Raw genomic sequence first — 24,627 nt, 5'->3', positions numbered from 1 at the left:
TGCAAAAATGTTCTATCCTTACATTTATATCATTTCATGCTCTTGATGTGTATTTGTATGTTGATTGTATGTAATTCTGTGTCGTGCCAGGAAATATCGAGAACTTTAAATACTATTGACAGCAAGTTCTCATTGAGAAGCTCCTCCCGGTAAACAGCAAACGTTTGGCGCTCCGCCTCTGAATAGTAAAAGAGTAAACACACGGTCCTGACACACTGGCAGCTTATCAGATGTTATGCATGCTGTCTGCAAAACCATCTACAAGAACTGGTCGTCTAGACGGAGGATCCTTACACAGAGCGGCGATGCGTTTATAATCTGAATGAGTGACAAAAATGAGGATTGATACATTGAACGTTGTTGCCGTGTTGTGCGTTGCTTTCGTCACTATAGGAGGACAGAGTTTTGAAAGGAAAGGTAAGGAAAAACTTTTGACGCACAATGTGCTTTGAATAGATTTGTAGTAGCGCCAAAAGGTGAATTTTGTAAATGAGCTCTTTGGAAATGTATTGTTCTTTCATTCACATTCATACTTTATCATACGTTTTTCTACTCAAGTTTTTACTTGTAAAACGTTATAAAATAAACAGTCCGTTCATCTTTTTTTAATAACACAATAATGCGTTTAATTTATAATCGAAATGATTCTTCAGTGGCCCAGTTACTTCACGGCGAAGCAGATGATCTCAAATGTTTCGTGGAGAGCAAGAAGGATCTGACCTGCTTCTGGGAGGAAGAACTGGAAAGAAAGAATTCGCACGATCGATACACATTCATGTATTCGTACGAGTAAGTCAATAACACATGAGTGTGCTGCGTAAATGAATATTTACACGATACATTCTGAATACGTTGACACGATGGACGCAACGTTGTCCCTTGAAGAAAATATCATTGTTTATTTGTCTTATGTTTTGCAAGGAAAGAGAAAAGCAGAACGTGCGATATTTCATCGCTGTCTTTATTGGCCAGCAACAGAACCGTGTTTCTCTGCAAACTCCCTCAAGTCTTGTTCTTCACGGTCCTTGACGTGCAGGTCCTTCACGATGGCCGGATGCTCTACAATCGTAGTCTGAATGTCGAGAACGTCTGTAAGTCGTTTTTAACTGAGCCATAAAGTATTGCACACGCATGTTCAAGAGAAGGTCGGGTGTTTTCGCAACGTTGCCTCACGACGGCTTTCCTCTTGCAGTGTTTCTCGATCCCCCCAGAAACCTCACAGTGGTGAGCTCAGGAAAAGAAGGGCCGTTAAACGTGAGCTGGTTGCCTCCGCATCTCAAATACATGGATGACAGTATGATATATGAGGTCAGATACGCAGTGGAGGGAAGTCACATGGGCAAGGTGCGTCCTTTTTTATCGTAAGACCCGTTGCTAGCTTGTCGATAGCATCTTGCATAGTTACATGAGACTTCTCTTGTAAGCGCTTTCATGTAATTCTGATATGTATTCCTCTTTACAATCTGGGGGACTCGAATGTTCACATCTTTTAAAGGTGGAGGAGATAAAGGCCAGCACAAAGCTGATCCTGCGTGGGTTACAGCCCGGCACCCGGTACAAGGTGTGGGTCCGCGTCAAACCCGATGGCGTCGCCTACGATGGTTACTGGAGCGCCTGGACTGAACCTGTGTTCGGAGCTACGCCGCCAAGCGGTAAATGTCGTGAAAACATAATAAAAATACTAACGGTATCATAAAATACCTTGTACTTTTGAGATGTGAGAAGTCTTCGTGTTTTTCGTTTTGAAACAGACATGGATCCTCTGACCGTGTTGCTGGTTCTGTTCATCGCATTGATTCTCTTCATACTGTCTGTGACTGTGATTCTGTCCCGCCACAAGTAAGTCTTCAAATGTGTTTTAAACGTTTAATTCAGTGTTGTCTGTACTTTGGAAAGATTGAGATGAATCATAAACTGCTTTGCTTTGCGTTGCAGGTTTCTTCTAAAGAAAGTATGGCCTGACATCCCGACTCCAGAGCACAAGTTTCCAGGTCTCTTAACTGTCTGCGAAGGGGATTTTAAGGTAAATTGCTCAGTTTAATAGTGATATGTCACTGTACTGTTAGATGCTTGTATAGGCTTTAGGTTCAAATTCTGTTTGTACACAGAATACAACTTGCAGTAAAATGTAGGTCTGGTCACCTTTTCTTATGCTGTGTTCACACCAAACGTGAATTATCGCTCTTTATAACTCGCAGGAATAGTATGTTAATTTTGTGCGACTGACGCAAAAAAAACCATGGAGTGTCAGACAGAGGGTGTCAATGAGCTCTTCTTGCAGATTTCTTGATAGAGTTGAACATTTTTCAACTTGTGCAGAAGATGCGATTGACGCGCGTTCGCATTCGTGTCGTCCGGCGTGCGTTCGCGTCTATTCGCGCCTTTGCATTGACTTTGTATGTAATTTATTAGCGCAAATCGCTTATTTCGTGTTTGGTGTGAACCCAGCATTAGGCTGTGAAAGTAATGCATGTAATACACTTAGAAATGCTGTTTTTTTCTGTCATACTTGGTTCAAAACGGTACAAACTCAACTATTGGGATTGAAGTAATGATTATGTCCATATTTGACCCAACAGTAGGTTCAAAACAGCGTTTTGGGTTGAAACAACCCAGCATAGGTTCGTTTATAACCCATCGGTTGGGTTTGTTCCTTTTTGACCCAACTATGGGTTTAAAATAACGGAATAAAAGACAGAATAACAATAAGAAAAATGAGGTGCAATAAAAAATATAAATTGAAATCTAAATAATCATTGAAATCTGGATTAAAAAACGATTTCTTTCTTATCGAAAAGATGTTTCTTTGACAGCATTGTTGTTCTAGGACTAACAAAACATTTGTCAATAAATTAAGTTAACGACTTTTTTGCTTTTCTTCTGACACAGGAGTGGATGAGACAAAATAACGGGAATATGTGGGGAAGATCCGTTCACGTCTACACAGAGGAACTTCCTTCACCTCTAGAGGTTCTGTCCGAGATCTCGCTGGCCAGCCATGCAACCTCCCAGAGAGAAGAGAGAATAACTTTGGAGGAGGAAGAGGAGAAGATGGAAAGTGAGGGCACCGACTCCGGAATAACCGGCAGCTGGCGGGAACCTTCTCACGCCCATTGGTTTATGGAGCAGTTGAGGGCGCTTCAGGAAAACCCGCAGTCTCTTTCCCAGTCGATGTTACTGGAGTCACCTGACACGTACGTCACTCTGAACCAGAACTCCCAGCGTGCTCGAGCCGAAGACGACAGCCAAGTGGACGATATCTGCGACGAGTCGTTACCTCTGCAGACGTTGTTCAGCAACACGGGAACGTCGTCTTTGAGTGCCTCGCGGTCCGACCTCGGCTCTCTCCAGCAGAGCTCGGGTTCGGGCAGACTGTCGTCACAATCCAGCTTTGAGTATTCAAACCACACGTGGTCGCCCAATAGGCCGGGGTACACCTACATGGCGGTCGCGGACTCGGGGGTTTCCATGGACTACAGCCCGATGAGCTTGAGCAGGATAGAGGATCTTGGGAAACGGGTGATCTACACCAACGAATACAAAAATGAGATTTTTGGCCACAAGTGTCCGATCTCCGGTCAGTGTTGAATCTGGATACTAATACAAGGATTTGGATTTGATCAGGATTTCTGTTGGAGACGTGGCGTTTTAGGCGCATGTGAAAACACTAGGATGTTTGAGAGGACAAATCATATTCCATCATATAAAATAAGCTAATTCTGTTGTTAAAACACTATGGCAGCTGTTAATCAAACTTTTATCGTAGATTTTCAGTTTCGATTTCAATTGTAAATCATTTGGTCTGGCGTTGTCCACGGCTATACATACAACCTTAGACGCCTTATATATGTTGTCATATAAATAAGTTATAAAATGTGTTTTTGAGGTTTAACATAATGTATATCTTCCTTCTGTAAAACCTGTATAGACCACCATTAGACTTTATCTGAGTTACACAAAGGATAACAACCATCCAGTCCTGCTTTCTGTGCTTGGTGTGTGTTGGCTTATGTTCAGTTGCTCTATTGCATTCTGGGAATGCTCTTGTGTTGGTATAAAACCTGACAGCCGCTTGTAGGTTTGCTTTACACGGGGTGCTCAAATTACTGTATAGAAAACCTCCATCTTCAGTCTTTTAATAATTTCAGTTTAGTTTGTCAACCGTTCTTTACTTATGCCTTCTGTATCAAGCCACACGGAAATAAATCATGGATCTGTGAATGACTGATTTTTGTACAGGTTGAATTGATAATCACATCATTAATGTGTAAATTTTGTGTAGGTAAAAAGCTTATTCGTGCCATTACTGACAAACTCCCTTTAAATGCAGTCTTGATGGTACGGGTAAAATTGTGAATCATTTTTAAAACCATTTCTATATCAATTGTTGCATTGTGATGTACATAACAAATCTGCAAACAATTTAGATGAATTGTGCATCAATAATAATGACAGAAATGATCAGTTATTTAACTCCTTTAATAGAATCCATTCCAACCTTTGGAATCAACTCTCGATTCCCAAATTATTTATTTTGATCATTTTTAGCACAACTTTAAGCATAGTTGAAAATGATTCTTAACATGTAAAAAATAAGCAAAAAATAAGAAACAAAAAATATTTGTATATATTAAACAGCGGTTTTTAGCCTCTTGATCTACTTCAGGTTTTTAAATGTTATACTAAAACTGAAAATGTTGTTTCCACAAAAGTCACCTTTAAACAAAAATATAGGTGTCTTAAGACTGTTTTTAGTGTTAAATTACATGTCTCTTTCACACTTTACAAATATGTAATCTTTAAACATTATATTGTCTTCCTTAAAAAAATCAATACTGAACTCTGAAAAATTTTGTACGGTTGTGTAGATTTCGTTTAAACTCAAAATGAAGTCAAGAAAAGCTGACCCTTTTTACTTGGTCAAGTATGACCTCTGAGTGACCTTATAACTGCGAAATACAGAAAATAGATCAACTGATCTTGGATTAGTTCAAACGTTTATTATCTGTCTCCACATCTCCTTCCTCTCTGCTGATGTTCTGCTCTTCTGGAATCTCTTGTTCTCCATCAATGACTGGACGAAACTCCACTGCACCGCTCGACTGCACCACCAAACACCACTGCCGTGCCTGAACGCCCCACTGGTCCTGCAGAGGACGTGTGGCTGACAGATACACCCGCCACTCCTTCTGCCCTGTCACCCCATCACCCCTCACCTCATCCAAGGTGCACCGCACCTGCAGGTAGCGTTCCAGTACAGAGAGGAGAAGATCTGCGGCCTGCCTTTCGCCGCCGTCACATTCGGGATAAAAGGAGACTATGAACTTGCAGGGCCCCTTATTCTCTCCTCTGCCGTGCAGGATCTGTGTAAGAAAAGCGGCAGTGTCATGCAGGAGGGCCGCCACGTGGGCCACAGGGCTCAGATCGTCCTGCAAGGTTCCACCTCTCGACCGGTGCAAATACCGCTCCAGATCGTCCACAATTATCAGCGAGGGAGGCGAGTCCAGCTCATGGAGGGACGCTACGTCCTCAAGGAACTCTTCCAACGTTTTTGCATACACAAACTTGACATTCTGGAAACAAACGTGAAAGGATGAATTGACAGTTCAGACTTGTCTTTCTGACTGTTACCTTATTCTCGAACAAAAAAATTAAATAATAAAAACCAAAAAGTTATTAATAGTGAAGTTAAACAGACAATAATGAAAAATAATAACAAAAAGGTAAAAAAAAATAGCGAGCAATAGTGAGAAAGTAAAACCAACAACAATAAGTTAAATTCATTTCAGATGCAATATAATAAAAGACTACAAAGACATGCAATAATGTGTATTAATAATAAAAAAAATGAGTGAATTGTCACACATGAATAAATAATGTAGTTTTCTTAGTATTTACTATATTTTTATTCCTAGATAGTTTCTTTGATCCTTACCATTTTAATAAAGTATTTTTCCATAAATATTATATATAGTAAATATTAAAGTTTTGTTTATTAAATTGTTTTTTATGCTCCCTTAAAAGCAAATGTATGACTGAATAAGCAGGTTTATTTCAACAGGATCTGTTGTAAAGCAACTGTCTAAAGTGAAGTTTCCTCTCTTCGCCCACTGTTGTAAATGACCTCTCATGCATATGTTTCACTGGAATGCCAGACCCTGTTACAGTACCTTAAGAGCCTCTAGTTTGAGTCCTGGTACTGACCCCCTCAAAGAAACCTGTAAAGACTCAAAAGGTGTCTGTGTGAAAAACAGTACTTTAAGCCCCAGATCTGTGGCCGCTGTCACAGCCGCTAGAAATAAGACGCATCTGCTGCTGTCTCGGTCACCGTGCACTACAGTGTTGCTCTCTACATCAGGGGGCAATCTCGCATCGCTCGTTACAGGACCTGATGCAAACCGCCTAAAAACGACTTCTAAAATATCAGCCATAGCTATTTATACTAAGATCGCATTTAGCATTAATATTTTTTCTGATTTTGTAACGTAAACATGACTCTTCCGCAGAAACACGCCGAAGTTCCCTCTCCCGCGATCTTCGATTCGGCACGCCCATTTCATGACGTATGAGCCTCCGCTCAGCCGAGAGAAATATTTTATTTTAATTTCATCTTCTCAATTATATTTTTATTTATATTAGTTATCATTTAAAATACAATCACATATAAAGTGAGTTCTGAGAAAAAGCATGCAACGTTCATTTAACCTGCCTGTTTCCCCGTTTTAAAACAACACACTTGATTGGCTGGTGTAGAACCAAGCTTGTGTTTGATTGGGCAATCAAAGTGTCGGTTCAAAAAAATAGTAACTGTCATCCTCCTTTTAATTGCTAAATATTTTCTAAATTCGTATTAATTATCTTAAACAATTAAAAACGGATATGACTTAAATAAGAAACCGAGTTCAAGAAGAAAAATCAAAGTAAAAAAATCCACTTCCTTTAAAGGTACCCAAAGCACTTCCCTTTAAGTCAAACCATAACAACCCAACAGCTGACAGAATGAGAAAGATGGCGGCTGCGCACACGGACTCCGCCGCTGGAGCCGGAGAGCAAATCAAAGCGATTTTACGCCGCTGCCGGGGTCGACCCAGGCTGACGGACGCGGATCGAGCTCAGCGGCGGCTGGAGTCCCGGAAGAAGTACGACGTGCGACGGGTTTATCTCGGTGAAGCGCATCAGGTCTGGAGCGAGCTGCGCCGACGCACGAGCCTGAGCGACGCGGGGCTCGCGGAGTATTTAATCCTGCTTAATTCCGCGTACGGGGAGAAATACCAACAGAAATACGCCAAGTATGCATTCAGGTTTAAGTGACTGGCCCTTAAACGCCCTTTGTGATCATACATCCTTCCAACTTGTCGCGCTTAGACTGTCTACCTCAGCTGGCTGTCCAGCAAATACACATACAACTTACATGCAAATGCAGTATGCATAAATACATGCATGGGCCTTTAAATGCATTCATAAACACAATCATATATGTGTATGCGTTGGCTCTTAAATATACATGTATGCAAAAAGGCATGTATGCATACGTTTTTAAATACGCATGTTAATCTATGTCTCTGTTGCTTTTTGTTTGATTACATGTCATAAAGTAGGATGTTCATACGTTAGTACATATTCCATACAATCATATATATATATAAAAGTACTTTTGAATCACAGTTTGCTGTGTCTTGGTCATGTCAAAGTACTTATCAAAAGGTCATTAAGATGTCATCACGTGATGGGAATAGTGATTTGCCCAGGTCAGCATGTTCAAGGCATTGATTGGTCGAACGGTTTCATCTCGTTGACATCGGTGTGTGAAGTGTAACCTGTCTCTTGTGTTTTGATGGACAGGAGGAAAGACGTTCCCGAACTGCGTAGCAGTCATAGGAAAGGTGAGCGTTTTATTCATTTCTCTCATCATATTCGTTAAAGTGGAAAGCTTTCTGATGTAATAGCTTGTCGTTGTTTCAAGGTAATATGTTGTGAAAAAAGAGCTGAAGTTGGGCATTGCTGAATGAGGGATTGGTTTAAGTATGATTACCTTGATGTCACTTCCTGGAGAATGATGACGTTGAGGAACATATTATGATTATGCCTTAACAAGAACGGAATGTGATCGTGAAGAGACGGTCAATAAATCTATGAACTGGTTTCAGTTCTTTTTAGATTAAGACATACTGTGTACATAATGGGGGCATGAAAATACATTTTTGTTAATATAGACAAATTGTGTGTTTCCTCCCGCAGGGAAAAAAGTTTCCGCTACCAGCTTGCAGAACCTGGTGAACTGGTATCAAGAGCACTTCCAGTCCTGCCCGCATGAACTTGAACTGCGGGCGGTGGAGCCTACGGTGGGTTTATCTACGTCTGTACTGTGGCAGTGTGTTGCTGGTCATTCATTTGTGCAGTACCTGCCGTGGGCTGCTGGGATCGAGTCGGAATCCGAAGTAGAGGACAACGACAAAGAGAGAGACGACATCCTTCCTGAGAAGAATGAGGTCACTGACATAACCAATGACAAGCGGAGGATGCTGCAAAATCAAGAGCTGCTACAAGGTATAAAAAACATATACATTTATTGTAGAACATTTAAGTTGGCATTAAACATGACATTTCTCAATCCTCTGGTTTCAGTCAATGACTTGCAAAGCGACACTGAACAGTCGTCCCAGGTGGGCCATGAGACGACATGCACGACCCTCAGTCAGCTCCCAGGAGCCCCTGCGGCCCACAGAAGCCCCCCCGCCTCCGAGCGCTGTCTGGGAAACCCGGCCGTGTGGGAGATGGAGGTGCTCATGGACCGGGAGGCTCAGGCTGCGCTCGCCGAGTCCGCTGACGAAGCCTCGGGTCGGGTTGTGGAAAAGGAGACCGACTCTGTCATGGAGCAGGCGGACGGTCTGAGGACTTTGGGAAACCCGGAGGGAGGTGGGGGCTTGGCTAAAAGTTACGAGTGCGTGGTCGTCGCGGCGCCTTTGGTGGACAGTCGAGCGAGGGAGGATGAAGACGGGGGTACTGGAGAAGATGTAGGGGAGGGTGAAGACGTGACGGGCACGCCGCTGGCGGTCGCCCCAGCGCAGGACGAGCTGTACGGGACGGTGATGCAGACGGTGATGAGCGGCTGTGAGCTGCCGGATCAGCGCTCCACACTGGGAGGATCTCAGGTAGGTCAAGAAACACAATTGTTACGGGTTGTGTGTAGTTTTTCCAGTGAAATGGAATATTTTGAAAAGAACGAATATTTGTTAGAAGAAAATAAGTTATGTAATATTTTTGACAATTGGGCACCCTCAACTACAATGCTCATTACTGGTATTGTAAAAAAAACCTTACTACTTTGGGCATTAATAATACTTTTCTGTTGTACTAAAAATAGTATTTTACTATTTTACTATTATTTTACTATTACATGTTTATAGAAAAACATGTGACTTCCATCCTCATTCCCCTCAGTTGATCATAATTACGGGTCCCAGTTACGAGGCCCTGACGTCTGAAGGCATTCATCTGAACGTTGCCGCTGGAGACGTGGAGGAGGTCACGTGTACCGTCATCGGGGACGTGGCGTATAATCAGATCCAATCGGGAGCGACCTCACGTCCCGATACCATCACAGGTCTCAGAGCTTATACACGTCACGTCCCATCAGCACTGAGCGCTTCACACACTTTAACATGACTGACAGAGCAGGGTTTCCAGATATTTTTAAACACTTCCTTATGAGTTTATATGTTGATGTGTCAATGCAGACTTTACAGTTATGGTTTCATAAAGTTTAATAGCCGTGTTGCTGCTTTTGTCGACACTGTCAAATATTTATGAATACAAAAAAGTCATCTTTAGTTCTGAAGGTCTCATTTCCATTTTCTTCCTGCCGCCTATGGCTCTAAGCAATACTTGACTACACTTTAAGTTTGTTATTGTTAACATAAGTAAATCCATCAGCTTACATGAACTAACACAGAACACGTTTTTCAGTATTTCGCATTAAAGGTCCAGTGTATGAAATTTAGCAGCATCTAGTGGTGAGGTTGTGAACTGCAACCAATGGCTCAATCCACCCTCCCTCCTCCATTTCGAAGCACTACGGTGTCTGACACACTGGCATAGAACTAAGATGTAGGCATGTTTTCGCTTCTTTCCCAAAGGAGATAACATATTTATGAAACGCTCTGTAGAGCAGTTTGTCCGTTTAGGGCTACTGTAGAAACAACATGGTGAATTCCATGTAAGGTGACCTGCGGTGTATGTAGATAGAAATAACTCGTTCTAAGGTAACAAAAACATAACGCTTTGTTATGTAAGGTCTTTATACACCCCTGAAAACCCCTGTTTATTATATTTTTATTAGATCTTCCAAAAAAACTTCAGCATTAATCTTTGTCAATGTTAGTTAATGACATACAATTGTTCATATTAGTTCATTGTGCATTAACTAATGTTAACAGATTCAACTTTTACAACTTTTGCATTAACATGTACTAAGATTATTCATTGTTGCAGAAGTGTTGTTTATTGTTAGTTCATGTTAACTAATTTATTAACAAATACAACCTTATTGTAAAGCGTTACTGGAATTTTTTGTATATAGTTAATTTTCTTCTTTTTTTATTTTTTCCTTAATTTAAAAAAAAAATAGCATAGTATTGCACCTTAACAAACACACATGATAATAATATTTTAAAATATATTACTTCATAAATTAACCTATGTTCTATATGGCTGCCGTCCTTCTAACACCTCTCATCTTATGTTTTTTTTTCATAAATCATTATTATTGGTCACTCTTTACGTTTGTCACTGGGTTTCGCCAATATCTAACCAATAAAAGTATTTAAAGGGGTCATATGACACAAATATTATGGATTGTTTCAGATGTAATGCAATGTGTAAACACGATTTAAGGTTCAAAAACGCTGTATTTTCCACATACCGTGCATGTTTGTATCTCCTCTTTGCCCCGCCTCTCTGAAACGCACAGATTTTTTACAAAGCTCATCGCGAGGTGTGCTATGATTGGCCAGTTAACCAGTGTGTAGTGATTGGTCGAATACTGCAAGCGTGTGACGGAAATGTAACGCCTCTTACCATATTTGGAACATTAGGTCCCAAAGCAATTGTTCTGACAGGTACGCCCACCTTACTTGCGTTTATATTTGGGCGGTCTTAGTCAAATCATACCACTAACTGACGTAGATTTGTGGGGGTGTGGTTATACGAGGTGTTTCAGTCAGGTCTGGGTGAGCATTCGCTTTTAGATAGAATGCATCTTTTGTTCCCACACTTTCATTTTTGCAATTTTACTTGTCTAATACATGCATGAGCAACTTATAACTCTCCAAAGACATTCGCGCCATATGACCCCTTTAAAAAGTGCTGTTTAATCGTTCAAAAATTACAGTGTTTTTTCTATTTCCTGAAAAACATTTTAGGTTTCAGAAGGACAGCGATGATGTATAAACCATAACAGTTTTTTGGTAACGTCTGATTGTTTTAGATATGGTTGAGAAGCAGTTGTTTGAACCCAGTGAAGAAACGCACTGTCCGAGGGAGCTCGAGAGATCTCTGAACAGGTTAGTGAGTGTGACACATAGTTATAATAGTTGCTTTCACGTGACATCAACACATCTGAGCCCGCTTTATAAGATCATTTAACCTGTTTATGTTGTAGATCTAAGAGAAGTCGAAGGGGTCCTGTCATCGAAGCAGACGGCATGTTGAAGATGTTTCACTGTCCGTATGAAGGCTGCAGTCAGGTGTACGTGGCCATTAGCAGTTTCCAGGTGAGATCACCTGAATGCACCTGTGCAACCTGTGGCCTTCTGGGTAATCCCCGAGAGCAAAAACCGGTCCGGTCTGATTTTAAGCCGGTGGTTCGGAAGTTTCATTATTCAACACAATGGCGATGGTGTAACGTCTTAACTAAAAATGGGCTTCTTAGCAACAGGATATGAAACTCCCCCTCAGACAGGATTGGTTAAATATAGCAAATCCTGGAATGCATATAATGATAAAGAAAAGATAAACAATCAATTACATTTAAAGTGGGTTCTTGTTCATTCTCTGACATAATTCAGGTTCAGTTAAAAACAAAACGTTGTGGTACTACATTTCAGAAAACCCGGAAGCAAAATAGAAAAAGTCTGTTGTGTGTTTGTATGATGTGTGTTTGGTCAGAACCACGTGAACCTGGTGCACAGAAAGGGTCGGACCAAAGTCTGCCCTCATCCAGGCTGTGGGAAAAAGTTTTACCTGTCCAACCATCTTCACCGTCACATGATTATACACTCGGGTACGTTTATTGCACTTACATTGTGCATGTGTGATATTTTGTATATTACATTTTTTTAATACCCTTAAATGAAATCGTTGTCATGCGAGTTTTGTCTGATCAGTATTCGACTGTTCCATTTGACCTTGTTCAGGCGTGCGAGACTTCATCTGCGAGACGTGCGGCAAGTCATTCAAACGCAAGAATCATCTAGATGTTCACAGACGAACACACACAGGAGAGACGCCATTACAGTGAGTCACGATGACACGTTCACCACATTCAATTTTAGTCTGGTAGTAACACTTGTGTCTTTCACCTGCGTTGTTTCGTATATTTGCTAGTGCTAAGAATGACTAAACAATTCAAAATCGAATATTTCAAACTATCTTGTTGCAGTGCATTGTGGGATTGCTCTTTCTGTAAAGTGGGAACATGCAATGCCGCCTTGTTTATGTATATGTAGTGACTTCATTTGTGGCCTGGAATCCTTTAAGAAATGACATTGCATTTATGTGTTGTTCTTGTGTTACTCTGTTTAATATAATAAAAAAATGTGTGTGTGTGTGTGTCTACAGATGTGAGATCTGTGGGTATCAGTGTCGACAGCGAGCGTCTTTGAACTGGCACATGAGAAAACACACCTCTGAAACTCATTTCAACTACACGTGCGAGCACTGCGGCAAACGCTTCGAGAAACTCGACAGCGTCAAGTTCCACAAACTCAAGAGCCATCCAGACAAACAGAGCATCTGAAGACGTCTTCAGGATGTGCAGTGAAGCCACACTCCAACGAAGTGTTTTCTTTAGCAGTAATCGCATTTGTGCACTTTCAACGTCGTCTAAAAGCGATGTGCTGATAACCTGAAGAAATGCTCGAGCAATCAAAAAAAACTGAATGAATGGACACGAGAGATATTCTTAAGGTGTTTACTGTGCTGGACACATAAACGAGAAACAGAATTCCAGCTGGAGATATATGAAAAAGATGAATTAATTTTATTCGTTTGCTTTTTTTATTAGATTTTAATTATACAGTTTAAAATAGCGTGTTAGACATGCGGTGAGGTCCAAATTATACCACATCCCCAAAAATGTGCCGAAGTTTGGCAATGAACAGTTTTGAGATTCAGACGTTCATTATGGTGTAAAAGAAGTCATATTTGTCTGTTATTTCGTATGATTTTCTACGATTTTAATCGTACAGAAATGTTCGATTGTTAGAATAAAGCAAGAATGAAGCCGAAATTCATACGAAGTGAGCAAAACTTTTTTAATGTTTGAAACATATTACATGATAAATGCATAAATTCATGTTAATGAATGTTAACACACTTATAATCCATATTATCCGAAATTCATAGAAATATTTATAGTGGATAAAATAGAAAACCAATTCCAGTTTACCATTCCAACCAAATGCGAGTTCATTTCCTTAACAATGTGATATGAAATCCAACATTTGTTTCATTTCGTTTTATTTTTAGGTTCGGTGGAGCCTGTTCTCGTGGGATCTCTCTGTTTTGATCTTTTCATTTACTGTTTAAATACGCGTATTTAACTGAGGTTAGTGAATCTCGCGTGTGAAAACTGAGGCACGTCGCGTGTTCTTCACACCTTCATGAGATGTGATCTCACACCTTCAACGGCACGTCTCATGAATTCAATAAACATCACCTTTATAATGTTCCATTTTTATGTTCCTGAGCTAAAACTGTATTTCAGGATGCATTTTGTACCGTGCGTTTGTTTGGGATGTATTTCTCTGCATCTAAAGACATGAAGAAAGGCTTGCGTTTCATTGTACTCCGAATGGGAAGCTGTGTAACGCTGGTGTCGTGTGGATGGGAATGGCTGTGAAATACACAGGGAAGTGTCATTGAACACTTCTACTCTCAGGTAAAAAAGTTCCCTTTGTGCTGCTGGGTTTGATGTCAATGTGCAATTTTTTACATCCGTACGTCACGTTGGTTAAGTACAGTATTTCCTTAATTAAAAGAAGTTCCTGGTAAATGTTTTATAATGAGAGTGTGGTTCAGTACAGCGCTTAAGAAACGCTTTACGAGAAGCATGGTGGCGTTGAGTCATAACGGCTTGTTTTATTATTTTAGACTGTAGGGACACAACAGTGACATCAGCAGATTTGGTTTACTGGGTTTGGAAAATGACAGCTTGTCAATGACCTTGAGTTTCTTTCGATAAATCATATTTTGTATCCGAGTCTTTTGAATGTTCTTTCTTTTGAACTTTGAATCTCTTTTTTTTTGTGTGTGTCAAATTTTTTATTTGCACGTTTGTTAATGCATTCGTTTTTAAAGTGCTTTTTTCCCTCAACCTTGTGAAATGTCTTTGTGAACTTCTTTCAGGCCTTCTTTGAGCTTTCAAAACAACTATTCTTTTACAAGCTTCTTTTCTACGTTTTAAAGTCAGAGAGAACCACTGAGTGATGTGTTACTGTACACGGCAGTAATTTAATGCGCTCTCAACACAAACGTCATTTTATGAGCTGTGCTTTTGTGTATTATTGTGCGACAATGTGACAACCTACAATATCTATTGTCAGGTGGCACATCACTTCCTGTTAGGAGATAAGGTCATTCAAATCGTTCGGGTTGAGTGTATGTGGTACTTTCTCTGACGACTTTGTCTAGTTATCCACCATCATTGTTGTCTATTGCAGTGGCTCTCAAACTTTTGCGTTGTGAAGCCCCCTTTGTGTAGAGTGCACTCCTTTTGCAGCCCCCCAAATAAAGACCTATCATCTTAAACTTAGAATTTTAAGTAAGCCCAAACATATTTATTTATCCAATCTGGGAACATCAATTCTTTTGGTTGGTGGTCTTATTTTTCTGATGTTTGATTGCATAAAATCAATGATTAATTTCTATTTTTCATAAAATGCCAGAAAACCTGTGGCCCCCCAGGGATCCATTTTGGGGCCCCCCTGTTTGAGAACCACTGGCCTATTGTTCCGTTCAGATTACGTTAGAGATCTGAATTTCCTCTCCTCTATAAATCTGGAGTTGCATGAACAAATCTTGATTTTATACACACCAGAATAATGTCCCCAAATAGTTTGTTGTTGATGTTACACAATGTTAGTTGTGTCTCTCAGTTTCCTTCAATGGGTGATCCTGGATGAGTTTTACGGTCTCCATGACGACAGATACATTCCTCTCTCTCTCTCTCTCTCTCCCTCCCGAGAGGGGGAGTGGTAAATCATTCCCACCTGCTCACTCACCCACCCATCCCTCCCTCTGTGCAAAACCAACCTGCCTTCACAAGGGGAACAGAAAAGCAGAAGGCACGCACAAACCTTACAGTCCCGATCAGTGTTCACGCTCTGAATCTACCTGCTACAGTTTACTAAAGGTAAGACATTCAGATTTGTACAAAAAAAAGATGAAAAAAGTGATACACTGTTTCCATTTTTTAGTTTCTTTGTCATGGATGACATGGATTTTGACCTGATCTGTTGAGATCGCACTGTATGTTGTTGTTAGGAGATGTGTGTGTATACGTGTTGCATCCATTCAGAATGAGGTCCCATGAGAGACGCCCGTGCTGTTGTTTTGATGGGTTTTTCCACACTCGTCCTGAGTCATTGTGTGTGGGTGTAATTAACCATCAGTTTTCTGGTGAAGTTCTGCTTATCGAACACATTTCGCATTTTAACCGAAAGTCACAAAACTCTGCTAACATGTCTTGACGAGTGACCCTAAAATACCATAGTGGTACCGTGGTGCGGTGTCGATAGAGTTGCCCTGGTACTTGGTGATACAGTATATATATATTCTGTGATAGTTGTTATAGATAGGCTATTCCATATTTATATGACGTACACCATTGGTGTTGCCGTAATGCAAAAAAACATGGTATTACTATATTGTCCTTTAAACACACTTACGCCATGAATTTTGATATATGTATAGATGCTGAAAAATACATTTATTTTAAAAAGCTAAACGCTTTGGAAGATGTTTCATGTTAAATGCATGAATGCTGTGTTCTGCATTTACGTGAAATGACCTTATCGTCTAGTGTTACCTCGATATGAAAAATGAAAATGCTGGTTAAATGTGTACATATCGATCAATTATCAAACTAATTATTTTTCTTAAAAATTACACTAATGTTGGCTCATATTATGAAGTTAACCAGCAGTCCGATTCACTCCAGGAAATATTTGTGACCAGACATGAGTCTTCTGAAATACAATGTGCTCTTATCACCAAGCAGACAAAACCAACTCAAACCTCTGTGGCTTTTTCCGAAGGTGACAAAACTAGGAAACTGGATATAAGTTTCAGATAAATCCGACAGAACGTCGAGTAAACATTAACATCCCCCAATGAATGATTTACATGTTGGAAAAGAAAGCACACATGTATATTGCCATGGGGTATACATATCTCGCAGATCCGTTTTCATTTCAATGAAATTTATGATGTGTTTGTTTATTATTTACATCACAGTAGACTCTTTTGCTGAAGGGGAGCAGAGTAATAACAGAAGAGGTTGACACGGAAGTAAACAGCTGACTTTTTAGTAGCTGTTTTGAGATTATGAGTTACCTTAAATGTTACTATCATGTGACAAACCAGCAGATGGCTAAACCTTGACCTGACCTTTGACCGCCAGTTGGTAAAATGAATCTTCTGATCCAAAAGTTGGGTCCCTTTTCTTCGGTGAACTAGCCGTGCTTTTATTTTATATTTATTTCGTATTTTTATTACGTAAGCCCCTCGCACCCAAAATCATGGTGACCTAGATTACCTCATAAAAATGTACATGAAGTCCAGAGACGGTAGTAGATCTATTGGTTATGCAATGTGAGTCTCGGCAAAACCAGTTGAGACGTCTTTAATTGCAAAACGCTATACATCAATAGTCCTCTATTGATGGTTTGAATGTTTATCTACATCTTATTCTGACTGTGGCGAATCAATGATTTCATCTGGAACTAAACCTACAGCCTGTTCATCTTAACTCTTAAAGTAAACTTTAAACATACACGGCCGACGTGGCCTGTTTGACATGCTCTGAAACGTTGTATGGAGGCACTGATAGCTCAACTTGAGAGGCTTTTATGAGCCACGGTGAAATGCACAGCTAACAAATATAAAATGGTCTTTAACCCAGAGTGTAATTCTTGACTCAATCACGTGTAGTTTCCAAGAAACAAACAAAAATGGTATTTTCAAAATCTTCACATAAATGTTTTCCTATGGCTTTACATAGCAGATGAAGTGCATGTTGTTTGTAATTTTTTGTTTCGCTGAAAACATAAAAGCGCACAGATTTGAAAAGACTTGAGATTATTATATTGATAGTATATGAAGTTTTAAAAGTATATGAAGAGTATGGTTCCAGTTTTTAAGTTTTTGAAAATGTTCAGAAATCATGTTTTTATTGTGGTAGTTAGCTGTATTTTTTGAGGTATTATGGCTTAAATCAAGACAAATCATCCGCAGTTTGATTGATATTAACTGGAATGCACAATAAAAAACATGATTTTTGATTTTTTTTAAAACAGCGTTATCTCATTTTGGAACCAAACTCTTCCTATAATTGTGTGTGTGATTACATTTAAAGGTCCAGTGTATGAAATTTAGCAGCATCTAGCAGTGAGGTTGCGAACTGCAACCAATGGCTCACTCCACCCCTCCCTTTCGAAGCTCTATGGTGGCTGACACAGAACTAAGATGTCGTCACATTTTTGCTTCTTTGCTGAAGGAGATAATGTATTTATGAAACGCTCTGTAGAGCAGTTTGTCCGTTTTGGGCTACTGTAGAAACAACATGGCGACTTCCATGTAAGGGGACCCGCGGTGTATTTAGATAGAAATAGCTCATTCTAAGGCAATAAAAACAACGCTTCATTATGTAAGACCTTTATACACCCCTGAAGACATAGTTATGTATATCATATTGCATTTCTGTCAATAGAGCCTCCAAAAAAATTATACACAGCCCCACTGGATTATGAACAATAAATAACTATTTGAAGTTTGGCTTCAGAAATGATCTTATCTCTTAACAGGAAGTGATGTGCCACCTGACAATAGATATTGTAGATTGTCACATTGTTGCACAATAATACAAAAGCATAGCTCATAAAATGACCTTTGTGTTGAGAGGGCATCAAATTACTGCCGTGTACAGTAACACATGTACAGTGTACAGTTCATTGTGTTCTCTCTGGTTTAAAAACGTAGAAAAGAAGCTTGTAAAATCATCTTGTCACCATAGACTCAGAGTCGCTTATTGTTTTCACAATCTAATCAGCTCACGTACATTAACATCAAAGTGAGTGTTGAAGTTTCTACAGAAGACATTCAAATACAATGAAATACAATGTGAAACATTTAAGGTTTAGAAGTATATCATTAAAATTAAGTAAAAACGTATCTGTCAATTTATAAAATAAACGTTATTATGTAATAAGATTTTGTTCCTATTGCAAAGATGAAAATCTGAACTAATTCAACTGAAAAATTAACACGGTGAATGTAACAAAACTTTTTTCACTTTCAGTGTATTATACACTTTGTCACATTTAGTTTTCTTTGTTTTAGATCACAAATCTAAATTCAAAATGATTTTTTTTCCAACTTATATAAAAACATTTTTTGTATTAATCCATAATGTTTTGTGAAAAAACACAGAAAGAATAAAAACGTTAAATATGAAGTTTGTGTTAATGAGGGGGTATATAAAGATTCTTTTGTCATATATATATCTACAGGGAAACAATGTAAATCAGGGGTCTTCAACCGGGGGTCCGCGGTGGAACCGAGTAATTACTGTTTACTCACAGGCAACTTTTTGTTAAAAACGTAAAGCATGGGTACAGAAATATTACAACATGTTCTCTTTAAGAATAGAAACTAGAATAGTCTTTGTGCCATTAACCAGGGTCAGTCATCTCATTGAAGCCTTAATAAAAACTACGGTTGAACAGATTATATAAAATAATTTATTTTAAGAGGAGTTCCTTATAACGTTTTAACTCCCATTCACCATAATGTAAATATCTCTCTGAGTCGTAGAATGTTACAGCCTTACAGCCTCTTTTATGTTTGTCATATTTTTCTCATAAAATCTCTTTATTTCAGTATGACCCGTACTACAGTAACTATATAGAAGTAAACTGCTTTGACCTTGTTCAGCTAGAGCTGTCTGTATATGCAAGGTTTATCAGTATTGAACATTGAGCAAACAATTTCAGGTGCTAAGTGGCTCTGTGGAAAGAATGATGTCTTTGTGACTGTGTTTAATATTTAAGCATGCCGTTTCCTTTTAGTGACTGACTTTGAGTTGGTACGGTGAGTCAGTTTATACGGCTGACCAACAGTTTTGGGTTAATGAGATTTCTAGTTAAATCAGTTACTGGGGAAAACCCACCGTCTGTTCCCACAGCATTTCCTTGTAAGTACTCACAAAATCCTGAAATGGCTGATATTTAAATCTCTTCGGTCACTAAATCCTCCTTCTTTAAAATGAGGATGTTTTTCTCAGCGTTTAATTACTCTTCTCTGTTGTTAATGTATTTTCCAGGTGTCACGTCCGCTCTTAAAGATGGGTTGCTTTGGATTTCTGAAAGCAATGATGGTTCTCTTTAATGGGATCATTTTTGTAAGTACAACACCTTTTAACTATGTGATTTAGGAAAAGATTCCCAAATGAATGCACATCTTCTATAACTAGAAATAAAAGTATAAACTAATTTTTGCAAATGTCCGGTTGTGTAAGAAATATAAATCACATCTCTTTAAAATCGATATTGTTTCCTGAAAGAACGTTGAAATGTTTAGTCGAGGTCAAATTCTTCAACAAAAGCGGAACAAATTTCTATTTAAGGACTTCGGTTGGAATATCAGTTGCATCAGCAAACAGTGAGACAGGTGTCCTTCAGCTCCATCATTTTGACCCTGATACAGAAAGACATTTTGACTTTCCCTTTTGCTTTAAAATAAATTGAGTTGTCTTTAAATGACTGACAGAACACATTTCTGTGACTGTTTTCTTGGCTCAAGCTGGCGGGCGTGGCTATTTTGGGCGTTGGAATCTGGGTGAAGGTGGACAGTGGATCCATCTTCAATTTTCTACAGAACATACAGGACGCTCCAAGTGAGCTGGGTCAGCTTCTGAACGTGGGCTATCTTCTGATCGCAGTGGGTGCCGTGCTCCTCATCCTGGGCTTCCTGGGCTGCTGTGGAGCTGTTCGAGAGAGCACGTGTATGCTGCTGCTGGTAGGTCACATCATCTCCATCTGCAGATTCCTTCTGCTGCTCATGTTTACTTCTAGTCAGCTTGACATCTTTCTATATTACTATGGTGTTTCTTGAATAAAGAGATGGGAAACTTGCATAAAAAAGAAGCGAATTTGTTCTTACATTTCCAAAACACATCATAATATTACTTTATTATTAAATATATAGTAATATTCTATTCTATTCTATTCTATTCTATTACAAACACACAAAAAACATGCACACAAATTGTATATTATATTAGCGTAAAGTAGTGTAGAATCTATATACAGTATATACTATATAGAGCGAGAGAGAGAAAGAGAGGGAGAGAGAATTAAAATTATAATTGAATTTAATTTAATTAAATTAAATTCGAAACGACATTACATTACATTACTATTGTATATTAGATATGATTTTATTTAGCATGCTGTCATTATATTTTAATATCTTTTTATGAGTCAGGCTCCCATCAAAGCAGTGAATTCATATACTCTATCTTCTCTCTTCAGTTCTTTGTCATTATTTTGATCGTCTTTATTGCTGAAGTCGCTGGAGCGATCGTTCTTCTGGTCTTTAAACCTATGGTGAGTACATTCACATCACTTTCATATAAATAATATATAGCATAAAAAAGCTTTATGTCCTTATCTTGTGTGTATTTCAGGCAGAGAAACTGATAAATCAGGTTGGAACTGAAGCTGTGAAAAGCATCAGACAAGATTATGGTAAAAACCAAGACCTCACAGGACTGTGGAACACAACCATGTCTACGGTTTGTGACCATAAAAAATGATTTTTATTGAATCTCATAATGTTACGGATAATGTGCATGCCTGACATACAGAAAGACAACAGAAAATATATAAAATATAACAAATACAAATCGGTCTACATAAACATAGAAATTGATGGTAAATATTTATGAGCAGGCACCTGCATGGCTAAATTAAATAATTGTTTGTTTTTGTTTTGCTCTTGTTTTGTCATTTACTGTACCTGCATTTGATTTCATTTGTAGTTTTTATATCTCTTTTAGCTGAAGTGCTGTGGATTCTACAACTACTCAGATTTCACAGATTCTCCTTTTGTTAAGGATTGGGGTTATTATCCTCCTCAGTGCTGTAGTAACACTACCTGCACAGCTGACAACTCAGTAATGCACAACGCAAACTTCATCACACTTTAAAATACTACATGACCTCTTTACATTCTTCAATAAATATTTACTTCGTTTCCATAAAATAACCAATCCTCTAAAGATTTGCTTGCTGTCCAAACTTATCATTTGTCTATTTTTGGGTTCAGGCTGTTCCAGGATGTTTTACAGCGCTGAAGAAGCTGTTGGATGATAATGCTGTCATTATTATAGCTGTCGCGCTGGGCATCGCAGCTCTTGAGGTAAACACTTGCAAACACAGATATTACATTTCTACAGTAACATCTGCAATGAAAGTCTTGCTCTTACACTATGAAAACACATTCTATTGTATCGTTTGTTAACATTATTTTTCCCAAGGACTAACACTTTGGGTATTGCGTATATGTTCTCATTCATTAACATTACTTAATACACTAATGAATACAGTAGTTCATTTATGTAGTTCATTCTCCATTAAAGGGACAGTTCACCAAAAATGAAAATCCTGTCATCATTTGCTCACCCTCAGATTGTTCCAAACCTGTATAATTTTTTTTGTTCTGCTAAACACAAAGGAAGATATTTGGAAGAATGTCAGTAACCAAACAGATCTCATCCCCCATTGACTCCCATAGTATGTATTTTCTCTACTATGGCAGTAAATGGGGGATGAGATCTGTTTGACATTCTTCCAAATATCTTCCCGTTCATTTCCACTTTAATGTTAAAATAAAGATTTTTTAGGAATAACAAATGCTGTAAAAGGAGTGTTCACACTGTAGCAGGTGGGACCTTATTATAAAGTGTCGTATTTGGAAAAATGCATGTTGTAATGTAAACGTAAAACTCAGTTTACTAGATCTAAAGTTGTGTTTTGTCATCTTTAGGTAGCGGCGATGATTGTGTCCATGACGCTCTATTGTAAGATAGGGTCAAAACATGATTAATGTCACACCATGATCTCACCAATGACTCCTCGGGTTCATTGAGGACGAGGACGGATTTCTGATCACCTCCATACGTTTAATGTACATCACTGTGATGCAATATAACCTCAAACCAAAATAAATATACCTTTTTGTAAGTCGCTCTTAATAGAGCATTTATTGATTGCCTTAAATGTTCAAGTTAATTCAGAGAGTTGCAAACATGTTTGAGTTTTGACTGAGGTCTCATTTTTACTGGAATAATGCAAAACGTTTGACTTAGTTGCTTAACTAATGTGTAATGTTTCTGTGAGACTGTTTGTATATAGTTTTTAAAGCTTTGCCTATGAAGAATGTGCTTTATTTAAAAATGAAATGCTTGTTTTGTTTAATCGTCAGTAATCATGAACACATTTAGTTTTTCCTTGCTTCCTTTATGTGTGAAATGGAGTGACCCAAAAGCCAAATGTTTTCTTACAAATGTTACTGATCTATTGTAATTTATTGTACACTTTTTACAAACCAAAGCTATTTTAAATGACGTGCCTTTGCAATAAAGCACAACGTTGTGTCTTTTCAACTTGTGGATATGTAGAGTTTTTGTGACTGCGTTTAGATCATGTTTTGCTCAAATGTGGGTTTTCTTGGGCAAGGATTATAAAAGCAATTTGTCAGCTTGTTGGAAATGTGATTGTCATGTCTTAGACATGATTAGTGTCATTTTAGTACAAACATTAACACTACTAGTAGATCATGGTGATTTATGCATATACCAACAATGTGCATAGTGTATATATACATATTGCAACAATACAGCAACAGTAATACAGTAGTAATAATGTATATTACAAACCATATGATTGAGAATATATGATTACATTATATGTATTGAGAACACATTAAAAAAAGAGTAGTACGGTTGTTTTTATACTCTTCAAAACAGCCACCCAGACATCAAGTCAAAATTACATACAAATACCGCCATCTACTGGTGTAAAGTAATCATGACACAAAATTACACCCCAGTCTGGAGTAAAAGCAATACGTGTTTTGTGATAGTAGCCTAATATAATTACCTACAAATATAAAGGAAATAACAAATAGTTATATTTTCTAGTATAAATATCCAATATGTCCTTAAATGTGAATGTATGAGGATACCGGTTTGGAATGACATGAGAGCCTGTCTTCGTTCAAACAAAGTTTATTTAATTTGTTAATTATATTAATATAATGTAATACGTTGGAATAACACTTTTGCATACTTTCGTTTTTGTATATTTTATTTTGTACTAAAATATAATGTGTCATATGGACTTATACATAGCATTGTATTAAAAAGGTTTTGTGCATTATAATAACATTTTGATTATGTAATGTTTGTACATTGCATTACATTATTATGTATTATAATTTATTATAATACATAATAAATTATGCATTATTATGTATGTATTTTAAAATATACACTTGTACGCAGGGGCGTGTTTACCTATTTGGGGGCCCTAAGCAAAGTCAAGACCTGAGGCACAGCAGTATTGAGTACATGGAATTAATGTACATACAAATATAAACTGGATTTATTTTACGTTGAACCACATAACAGCACAAAATTCTCTACAGTTTGTTTTAAGAATAAACCTTCTTGGTTTTGGGATGAAAAAGTGTCCTTTGTTTTATTCAGAATAATACAGAATGCTTTTAGCTACAGTGTAAGAAAGTAAAAGGTGCACGATTCTTCTTTTCATAGCATTGTTTTGCTATATTCGTAAAATTAGTTTTAGATTTCTTTTCTTTTGCTTTCTTTCGTTTTTGAGCTCCGTCAAATGATTTTACCGCTTGTAGCCACTAGGGGGCCCCCAAGCTCGCGCATTTGCGTGGTGGTTAACAACGCTACTGCTTGTACGCTTATCATTTGCTGGCCAAAATGATTTTCTTCGGGTGCGCTTTCACTTACTCACCCCGCCACCGGGGGGCGCTCTTAACTTCTGTCCCTGCGCACTGAAGTCACCACAGCTGCTGTGAGGAGGAGTCAAGAAACTC

At 38.5% G+C, this 24,627-nt stretch overlaps 4 protein-coding genes across 4 annotated transcripts; 3 read left to right on the top strand and 1 right to left on the bottom strand.

Annotated features, from left to right (window-relative positions):
• The first annotated feature begins 69 nt into the window (after positions 1-69).
• epor (erythropoietin receptor) lies at positions 70-4,242 on the top strand. Its single transcript, XM_057346625.1, has 8 exons — positions 70-417; positions 654-789; positions 922-1,091; positions 1,193-1,344; positions 1,496-1,652; positions 1,752-1,839; positions 1,936-2,023; positions 2,890-4,242. The coding sequence occupies exons 1-8, from the start codon at positions 336-338 to the stop codon at positions 3,586-3,588; spliced, it is 1,572 nt and encodes a 523-aa protein (XP_057202608.1). The 5' UTR covers positions 70-335; the 3' UTR covers positions 3,589-4,242.
• Positions 4,243-4,461: 219 nt separating this feature from the next.
• On the bottom strand, positions 4,462-6,557 carry swsap1 (SWIM-type zinc finger 7 associated protein 1). Its single transcript, XM_057347141.1, has 2 exons — positions 6,171-6,557; positions 4,462-5,573 (listed from the first exon to the last, which is right to left on the bottom strand). Exons 1-2 carry the CDS (start codon positions 6,429-6,431, stop codon positions 4,986-4,988), a joined length of 849 nt encoding a protein of 282 aa, XP_057203124.1. The 5' UTR covers positions 6,432-6,557; the 3' UTR covers positions 4,462-4,985.
• A 351-nt stretch (positions 6,558-6,908) lies between these two features.
• Positions 6,909-14,675, top strand: znf653 (zinc finger protein 653). The gene is made up of 10 exons (XM_057347140.1): positions 6,909-7,289; positions 7,843-7,883; positions 8,239-8,547; positions 8,626-9,152; positions 9,442-9,604; positions 11,486-11,561; positions 11,660-11,771; positions 12,166-12,280; positions 12,414-12,513; positions 12,838-14,675. Exons 1-10 carry the CDS (start codon positions 7,000-7,002, stop codon positions 13,013-13,015), a joined length of 1,911 nt encoding a protein of 636 aa, XP_057203123.1. The 5' UTR covers positions 6,909-6,999; the 3' UTR covers positions 13,016-14,675.
• An 850-nt stretch (positions 14,676-15,525) lies between these two features.
• On the top strand, positions 15,526-23,155 carry tspan34b (tetraspanin 34b). Its single transcript, XM_057346382.1, has 8 exons — positions 15,526-15,631; positions 19,820-19,897; positions 20,299-20,514; positions 21,030-21,104; positions 21,185-21,292; positions 21,557-21,673; positions 21,826-21,918; positions 22,546-23,155. The coding sequence occupies exons 2-8, from the start codon at positions 19,841-19,843 to the stop codon at positions 22,603-22,605; spliced, it is 726 nt and encodes a 241-aa protein (XP_057202365.1). The 5' UTR covers positions 15,526-15,631; positions 19,820-19,840; the 3' UTR covers positions 22,606-23,155.
• The last annotated feature ends 1,472 nt before the right edge of the window (positions 23,156-24,627 follow it).

This window comes from Triplophysa rosa, linkage group LG11 (assembly GCF_024868665.1).
Source record: "Triplophysa rosa linkage group LG11, Trosa_1v2, whole genome shotgun sequence".
Taxonomy (NCBI): Eukaryota; Metazoa; Chordata; class Actinopteri; order Cypriniformes; family Nemacheilidae; genus Triplophysa; species Triplophysa rosa.
Note: the sequence above shows the minus strand (reverse complement) of the source record. Positions and strands in the feature narration are given on the sequence as shown.